General features: G+C 41.3%; 1 protein-coding gene across 1 annotated transcript; it reads left to right on the top strand.

Annotated features, from left to right (window-relative positions):
- Positions 1–323: 323 nt before the first annotated feature.
- On the top strand, positions 324–7,796 carry LOC147319785 (uncharacterized). Its single transcript, XM_086312555.1, has 2 exons — positions 324–4,651; positions 5,049–7,796. The coding sequence occupies exon 1, from the start codon at positions 448–450 to the stop codon at positions 1,672–1,674; it is 1,227 nt and encodes a 408-aa protein (XP_086168681.1). The 5' UTR covers positions 324–447; the 3' UTR covers positions 1,675–4,651; positions 5,049–7,796.
- The last annotated feature ends 1,858 nt before the right edge of the window (positions 7,797–9,654 follow it).

The raw sequence follows: 9,654 nt of genomic DNA, 5'->3' as shown, positions 1-9,654 counted from the left end.
CCTCGATACAGAACGTCCCATCACTAGTAAAAAGTGCCTCAGAGCAGCACACGGGCGTGTTATCGTACTGTTGTTAAAAGTTCGTTAGTTTTGGAGCAATGGAATTATGAAACAAGTTAGTCCATTGAGGAGCCCTGTACAACACGTCTTCACATGGCTACCAGACACGCCCCCCGTCATTTTGTTATTATTCAATTCAGAACTGCCCAGACCAGACACAGTGACGTTTCACCAGAATCCCTTTGATCTCTGGTCTTCTTTATGACATCAGCACACTAAAACCTATAAATAGGGGAGAGGTTCTCACTCTTGTCAGTCTTTCAAAGAGAGTGGAAGAATTCACTAGGCAGGAAACTACTGGAAACTTGCGTTTCTGACACAGTTGACGGTATTTTTAAAAAATCTTTTAGTTGGTACAGAGATTTAGCATCAACTTCAATTTGAAATATGAGTCTGTCAAATCCTGTTGTATGCAACATGAGAGCCGAGAACGAAAAACTTAAACAGCAAATCAAAGAGCTGAAAAATGAGAATAAAACTCTCAAACAACAAAACTCTACCATACGTGACCTTAAAGTCGAGAACGCCGACCTTAAGGAGCAAAAAAGAGAGCTCATAAATGAGAACAAGATTCTCCAAAAAAACATTGAAGTTCTCTTCAAACGAAGTGGGTTCTCTAAAAACAAGAGGAAAAGAGACCTGCAACTAGAGAATGAAACAATTCACATCAGAATTCAAGAGCTGGAATATTTGAATACAGTTCTACAGGATTCACAAAGCTCCAATAGCAAAGAAATTCAGCAACACAAAGAGGTGATGCAGGAAATGCAGGATGAAATCAGAGAGCTGCAAAGCAAAAAGGCAGGTTATGTTATAAAAGTGAAAGGCATGGAAAAGGACAACCAGTCTTTAAGAGAGGAAAATGATGTGATGATAAAACGCATGTGTGAGCTGAAAAGGGACTTTGAAAAGGAAAAAGATGACATGCAACAGGAAATACAGGCTGTTAAAACTGAGCTCCATCAGGCAAACACAGCCTTTAAAGAGTTACAAGAGAGTGAAGAAAGAAAAAGGATCATGAATGAGGAAAACAAAACAACGGACAGTGAACAGCTCAGACAGACCCTGGAACGCCAATGCTTTGCACATGAAATTGACATATTGAGGCGGCATAACGAACTTCTTGAACAGGACCTCCAGGAGCTTTCCAAAAGGAGTGGTGATTCTCAAAAAGAACTGAAACCACACGATGAGGGTGCGAAAGGAGAGTCACGGATCTTCAAAGCCACTGAGAAAGACTCCCAACATGATGTTAACGTGACCAACAGAGAAAAGGAGTTGTTGTGCCATGAATTTGAGGAAATGAAAAGAGAGCTTGAAGAGGTCAAGAAAAATCTGTATGATTCACAGGAAGCCTTGACAACAGAAGACATGGCGTTGCAAACCCAAGCTCAGACTCCCAAAGTTTCACAGGAAGAACATAACAATCTGATAAACAACTACGATGTCCAAGTTGACATACTCAAACAACAAAATAAGGCCTTAGAAAATAAGGTTAGTGACCTTACCAAAAAGATGTGGAATGGACGGGAAGCGATGAGACAAATGGAAAAGAACTTTCAAGAACAAAGGAAGCTACTCGAAAATCTCCGAGGAGAATTCGAGGAAATTTAGCACAACTAGGACTTTGGCCCTCCCTATTAAACCTGGTTAACGCAGGTTCAATAGGGCTATAACTTAGACAATGGAAGTTCATTTGATTTAATTGGCCCAAAATGAGTGACTGCACCCAGACACTCAGTAGCAAAAAAATTACAGAGATTCAAGAGAGAAAACTGTTTCTGCATAGACTCCTATAGTACTGCAAGTCGTGTCATCGCTTGGTGTCCTGCATAGAGTGCAGGTTTAAGGTATCTACGTATCTTTCAGAATTAGAAGCTATGCTGCGTCAGGGGTTATAACAGCTGTGCCCCCCCCCCCAACCGGTCGAGGCAGATGGCCGCCCCTCACTGAGCCTGGTTCTGCCGAAAGTTTCTTCCTGTTAAAAGGGAGTTTTTCTTTCCCACCGTCACCAAGTCTAAGGAGCTTGGAGAAAAGCGCCTGGACTTCTTTAACTTAAAGAAGTCCAGGCGCTTTTCTTTCCAAGCTCCTTAGACTACTATGGCCTTGATGACTGATAACCTTCACAGACACTGTCATCAAGGGTTTGCTCACAGGGGATCATCTGATTGTTGGGGGGTTTTCTCTCTTATATTGTATGGTCTTTACCTTACAATATAAACAGCCGAGAAGCGGCTATTTTTGCCATCCGGTGCTTTAGAAATACATCTTAGCTGAACTGAACTCCATAACATCTGGACCGAAATGCCTACGCACAACGGTAGGCATTTCAATCAAGAGCTCTGTCCAAAACGTTCAATGACAAGCATCAGCACCAGGATTGTTTTTTAGCTCACCAACAGTTTTTTATTGTAACTGCAACTTTGTAAGACTGGGTTGGGAGATGTTCTTGTGGTGAGCTTTTATTCACATAATTGGTTTCTTTAATAGTGAAATAAAATAAATTTGTATAACTGGAAACAGCGTTCTCATGTGTGATTATCACATTGTATTCTTTAAACCATGTAACAGAATATATAATATATATAATTTACTCATAGTCATATTAATGTCTAATGTGATTGAGTTTCCTCATCTCTACTTATGTGCTGATGTGTTCACTGAGGCCATTGTATGGTCCATTTTGGCTGCATTTCCATGTTTTAAACATGAAATTTGCTTATTTAAAGGGTGTCTCATGTATCTCTTATGCAGAAATATGTGTTGCCTAGCTGGACAAATGTAGCACAGGTCTACTATTATTGGCCTAATGTATTTTAACAATCATTTCAGCATCCAGATAATCTCTTTCATACTCCCTTAGATGAATTTAGCCTGGTTGTCATGAAATAGGCATTTGAAACAATAACTACCAGTATCTTCGAATGTGTGTGATTGCACTAATCCTACACATTCTTTGCAAGACAACTGGGTGCTTTTATGTAAAGAATGATCTGAGAACACTGAGGCTAATGAAGTAACAAGAGAAACATAGTAAGTAGTCTTTCAGTTTGCATGATCAATTTTGATTATTGTTCATTTTCATTTACCATGTCAACATGTTTTAGAGCAACGTTTTCTGATTTTGAGCTCTTTTAGGTGTAAGTCATCGTCAGTGATCACCCTAAGCCCAAAGCAACACCAAACATGGGCAACCAAAATGCATCATTTTGTTAGCATGTAATTGTTCTCCCAATTCTTAGAAATCAGGAAACAACAAAAATAACAATTTTAACTTACAGACATGAAACACTCCCCCACCCTGGAAAAAAGTCCATTTTGCCTTTTACAAAAATATAAGGTTAGTGTAATGTTAGATTTTGCATTACTACCTATGACTGAGACCTCAAAGGTAATTCCTCGACTGCTTCAGTAACAGCCTGGTTGATTTGAACAAGTTAAGTAAATTTGCGGTCAATTTAGACTCAATTCAAAATCTCCTACTTGGGACGAACACTAAATGTAAATAGCTGACTTTCTAAATAAACCTATCCATCTTTGCAAGGTCAATTTTTGCTTTCATTAAATTCCAAATGTTTAGCCATAATTAGCTTAGCTGTCCTACTCTTGTTACTGCTCTTTCCTACTGCTGTTACAATCAAATGAACATCTCTGCAAAGATAAATTAGCTGAGACCTTAGGTTGATGGTAGTTACTAGCAAACACAGAAACGTACATACACTATATAGTACAGTTCTATGATACATCACCAAATAGAACAATTTGTGGCAATGCAGACAAGCAGAGAAACAGTTTAATTAGTTGAATTTGTTCACTTGATCGGAGGTGTGTTTCCTGCAGATATACAACATCGGATCTCAATGATTTTAAATGAGTAAAAGCCCTTGTGCGTTTAACCGGATTATTTATACCTTTAACATTCCAGCTTATAAAACGAAGAGCAGATGACTTTGCGAGCTTGCCATTCAGGTACCAAAATGCAGGTGCAGAAAAAATATGTCCCAACCTCTGGAACCCCCCCGCCCCAAAAGAAAGAGGGGGAGAGGAAAAAAAAAAGGGGAAAAAATAAATAAATAAAACGAGCCTCAAAACCCCATGCTGATCTACTATTATCCCTGAGATCGCAACCCTCCAGGCTAGGATAGCACAGTGACTAAACGTACTGTTAACCGGTGATAGATGGACAAGCAGACTAACAATTCTAAGGAACAGTAGAAGTGGTTCTCTACAAGAACCGCTCAGTGTTTGTTTTGACTCTCCCTCTCAGGTCAATCTTTCAGAACAAACTTCAGTTATTACTTCCTTCGTTGTTCTCTTGCACCCATTCCTACTTCCTAATGTTGTAGAGTTTTAACCCTCAAAGTGTCTTGAGCTGACTGTTGCTGTGATCTGATGCTATAAAAATAAAGTGGAAAATAAAATGGACTTTTCACTGATAAATCATGGCCGAACACACTTGTAAAATATACTTTCAAACATTTCAACAATATTTTTTATTTTTTATTGAAAATTAAACTGTTCTTCTTGTTTCTGCTCAGGAAATCTTGTTAGCAGGTCAGCAGCAGAGAGCTGAAGATGTCTGGCAGCTCAGGTGAGTCACAGTATTGCGCAGGTATAAAACACTCAGTGCAGTGCTTCTTCTTTTACATTTGTTTGCTAACTTATTTAACTAAAACTCTGATTTATAAACTCCTTTGTTGGAAATCCAGAGCTGCAGTGTTTCTCCCTGCAGGCTGGAGCTGTGTCTCCCCCTTCTGGCAGTGAGAGTAATTACACAAACACTGTCGGTGCTGAGGATGAGAAAAAGCCTCAGCAACGGTCACAGATGGCTTTCTCTGTCAGACCGTCATGCTTCCTCTGAACACCGAGTCTCTTTTTATCTGAATCATCACAAAGTTTTCTCTGTTTGCATCACTTGTCATGATTTGGAGTTTGAGCCTGTTTATCAGCACCGACCTGTCTGCTGCTGTCTTCTTCTTCTGTTGCAGCCTCCAGACGTCACTGAGGACCAACGAAGAAGAATGAGGCCAACGCCACTATCACCTGTAATATACCTGCTGCTGTCTCTTTTTATCGTAATCATCACAAACTGTTTTTCTTCACATTTGCTCTGTTCTCCTTGTTCTTTCAAAATAAATGAACACTCCTGCCACCATCAAAATAATAAAACTTAATTTAAAGGTTCTCCCCACAACCTTGTGTGTTCTGTAACTCCTCAGTAAGTCCGGTGAAAATGAGCCCTGTCTGCTCCTTTCTGATTCAAAACTCTCACTGTGCCTCTTTAGTAAATCCCAACTGTAGCTTTTTAACACTAAAAGTTGACTTTGCACCTGCTGCAAAGCGTTAGGAAATCTGGCCATATTCCAACTCGCATGAAGAAGTGAAATTTTCCATCCATCTGCAGTCTAAGCAGCAGGGAGAGCAGGGTGATCAGCCAAGCAAAGAGCCAGATCTCTCCAGCGTGTCCTGGCTCTGCCCTGGAGCCTCCTCCCTGTAGGACATCCCTAGAAGACGTCAGTTAAGCGACCAGGATGCCAGTGATAGAGACAAATGACAGAGCTCCTCCTGTCTCTAAGACAAAGACCAGCGACGCTCCAACCACAGCTCATTTCATCTCACCCCGTGGAGATTTGCTCCGTCACTGTCACAACTACTACAATGACCTCACCTGCAGTGATGGGTGAGTCCTTCTCCTCTTCCCCGGATTCGATTCGATGTTCTCTGTGGAAGGCGTGGCAGTGGGAGTGGCCACTACCTCCTCTCAAATCAAGTTACAGTTTGCTAGAATCATTTCAGGGCCAGCTAAAAGTCTTGCTTCATGTCCTGTCCAAACTCCTACTGAATTTTCCTCTCAGCCGCTGCCTGGGCCACACTGGTCCATGTTGAGGCTGCAGCTCATGCTTCCACCATGTGGAAGAGGCCTCTGCAAGACCCTCCCGGGACATATATGTTTAGAAACGCCAGGTCTGTCGGGTACCAAGCACCTGATTCAAGTCACCACCAAGTGCTGATCAGCTGAGCTTCTCTCTCTTCACCCGTGTGTCCAAGAAACTGCAGATCTGATGGTATGATGACAAAATCAACCACTGACCTGTAACTGAGAGTCCCGTTCAACACCATCACTCACTGAATCACACACGCTCTCTTTCTAAGGAGTGCTGGAACATCACATTTTCTCTCTGCACTCATGTTAAAGTCAACTTTAACACTTAACACCTGTTAATGTCGGTGTAAACCTGCCTCCACTGGTTTACACCGACCTCAGCAGGCATTTCCTGCTTCTAATCTCTGCTCTAAATCAGATTCCATAACAAAGTGGTTGAGTCGCAGTGTTGTGATTAAGTCTGCACTGTGTACTGTTTCAGCTGTCGTCACATGCAAAGTGCCCACTCAGAGAGAAGGTTATAACCTACATGTGGCTGACGCTTCCTGTTGGTGACCCATATTTGTCAGTAAACAGCTAACCACAGGAAGCTGCAGGCTGAATATTGCTCCATTACTTTATTACCTGCTGTCACAGAGCAGATATATTGACTGGACCCTTGATTAGCGATGCCCTGCTAGTATTGGCTTGGACCCTTTTTGCATTCAGAGCTCTCTTAGTCCTGAGATTCAGTAAGATGCTGGAAACGTTCCTCAGAGACGTTAGTCCATAAGGACAGATGGTGTCATGAAATCAATATCCTTAGTATCCTTATTTTCCTATTATATTGTTTTATGTACTGAAGGCTTGTAGAGCAAGGCCACTTTTGACTTTTGCTCAGGTATCAGACACCTGATCAGGTGACTGATCAGACACCAAAGTCTGGGAGCATTTCCCCACAAAAACGCTCTGCCAGTGTTTCAGGCTCACCCAAGGATTCCTCTGACATGTCAGAGATGAGGTCTGTATCAGCGTCATCTTCTGATGCTGAGAAAATTTCCAGTGACCTCGCCGTTCTCCTCATGATGAGAGTCATCAGAAAATCCAAACCTGAAACTCAGCACTTTTTTGCCAGTGCAGCATGTACTACAAAAGAACCTGACGCGATCCTCAAGCGTCTGAGAGATCTGATGCAGCCTGAACTCAGCAGCACAGAGTCCGTCACAAGTCTGATGAAGGACAAGAAAAAGTTCATCAAGAAAATGACCAAATGCCTCATCAAGGAGTTTGGCTCCCCAGACACTGTGTTAAAGGCTGCGATGGCAAAGGATGCGTCTTTTGATGAGGTTCTGACAAAGCATCTAAAAATGCGCCTCGGAGTCATCCCCGGTCCTCCCAAAAGGTCCAAAATTTCCAGGTTTTTTTCAGCGTTGGGAAAAACTCTGCGAAAACCCTTCAGGTGGTTCACTAAAGCCAGAGATGATTGAAATGACCATCCTGGCTTTTCCCCGCCGCCCTGCTTCTTTTAACATCTTGAAGCAGAATTTTAGCACCAAATCCAAATTCTAACAACTGTAGTTCACGCCATCTCGTCTCCTTTTTGATTTCCATCCCCCCCAACCGGTCGCAGCGGATGGCCGTCCCTTCTGAGCCCGGTTCCGTTGGAAGTTTCTTCCTGTTAAAAGGGAGTTTTTCTTCCCCACAGTCGCCTCGTGCTTGCTCAGAGGGGGATCGTTTGATTGTTGGGGTTCTCTGTAGTACTGTAGGGTTTTGACCTTACAGTACAAACAGGGAGGAGACTTTGTGATTTGGTGCTTGATTATGCAAAATATCTAATTTGGCATAAAATAAAAATTTAAAATAATTAAAAATACATTCCAACTTTGTTTGTGTTCTTCTTCTGTTGTCAAATATGTAGAAAGTGTTGCACGTGTGATTTTAGTCATTTAGCATCAACATGTAGCCAACATGTGTCTGTTTGTGATCCTGCTGCATCTGTTTTTGTCTGATTTGTATTGATAATAATAATAATGATAATAATAATAATAATAATGATAATACTTTTTATTTATAGGCGCCTTTCAGACCCTCAAGGTCACCTCACAGTAGCACGTAAACAATACCATGAAAAACATAAGAAAAATGTATATATAGCAAACATGGTAGATAAAATTTAGACATAAACAGTCATAAAAGTAAATATAAAAACTGAGCAGGTAAAAACGGCCTAAGACAGATCAGGTGTATGCAATTCTAAACAGATGGGTTTTGAGTAGTGATTTAAAAGTATTGAGACAGTGTGTGGAAGTATGCCCTAAGAGTGGGGCTTTCCCACACTGCGTTGGCGTTATTCATTTTCAAGCTGATATCATTTGTACAGTTAGTTTTATGTCTACTGTTTTTCTGCACACAGTATACAGCAGTTCCTGCAAAATAAAATGGATGGAAGGAAATCCATTACAAGCTGTAAATCCGCCTGAATGAAGCTGTAGTTGGTGCATTTGGCCTCTGGGAGGCAGTGTTGCATTCAGCTTCTACTTTGGACCAAACGCTGATGCAGATTTGAGCTCAGGTTAAACTGACTGAGAATGCAAAAATACAGGTGGAGCCGACAGCAGACCCTTTAAGTGCTCGTCTGCTTCAGCTACACCCACCATGCACAAGCAGCTCACATGAACTGGGTGAAGGAGGCTGGACAATCGCATGAAGTGGGTTTTCAGAGGATCTCTGGACTGAGCTGAAGCAGTTTGGACCCTCTGAGTAAAAACACATAAAAGCTGGTTGACACGTTCTGAGTCTCGGCTCGTGTTCAGTCATCTTTTCTCTTTAATTCGCCTGTTAAAGCAGGAGAAATAGTTTTTCTGGTTTGGGATCAGGCAGACTTCTGCATCGGGGTCAGGAAACACAGGACAGACATGAGAGGCTTCTTTATTATTACAAAGATGGTTTCAGACTGCAGTTTGGTTGTTGTTACATTCAATAAAGTGTAAAAGTGTTCATGTTTGACATGAGATGGTCAAACTTGTGTAGACGCAGGGAGTTTCCAATAAGAAAGAAGCTCTAAAATAACAAGACAGGAAGAGTGTTAACACACACACGGCAATACAAAAAGAGAAGTAAGTGGATTATTCTGGACTGAGGTCAGATTGTCTTTGAGGAAGTTTAAAGTTAAAGAAAATGTGGAGATCATCAAACATCGTTTCCAAGCTAATGTCCATGACCCACATCAACTCATGGACTGAACATACACACACACACACAACCACTAGCACTTTATACAGCCTCTGTAGAAATTAGCCACATATCTCACTGATCTAAACTGCGCTACTGTAAACGCCGTGTAGACAATCATACTGTACAATACAATAATTATAATTCTATAAACGGTTTATAGAAGATCAACCATCTTCTATAAACCACATGCAAGTTATAACCAGCTGTTTATAACTTGCATAGTTCATATTGATATCCTGTTCATAGCCTGTATACTCACTACAGCCTGCACATACTTAGAGCTTATTCATGACATACCTTCATACCATGAACATTGTAACAGACCCATTTCTGTAATACATCTATATTGTGGCTAAAGCACTTTCTGGATGGATGCAAACTGCGTTTCATTGCCTTGTACTTGTGACGTGTGCAATGACAATAAAGTTGAATTCTATTCTATTCTCGTGGTGCAATGTGAAGGTTTGGCCAGCAGATGGCGCCATGGTCTTAAACTC

This window comes from Aulonocara sp. 'chitande type north' Nkhata Bay, linkage group LG11 (assembly GCF_057382095.1).
Source record: "Aulonocara sp. 'chitande type north' Nkhata Bay isolate Kocher_YH1m ecotype deep benthic linkage group LG11, A_spYH_male_GT1.1, whole genome shotgun sequence".
Classification (NCBI taxonomy): Eukaryota; Metazoa; Chordata; class Actinopteri; order Cichliformes; family Cichlidae; genus Aulonocara; species Aulonocara sp. 'chitande type north' Nkhata Bay.
The sequence above is the reverse complement of the archived record's forward strand: the minus strand, read 5'-3'. Positions and strand labels throughout refer to the sequence as shown.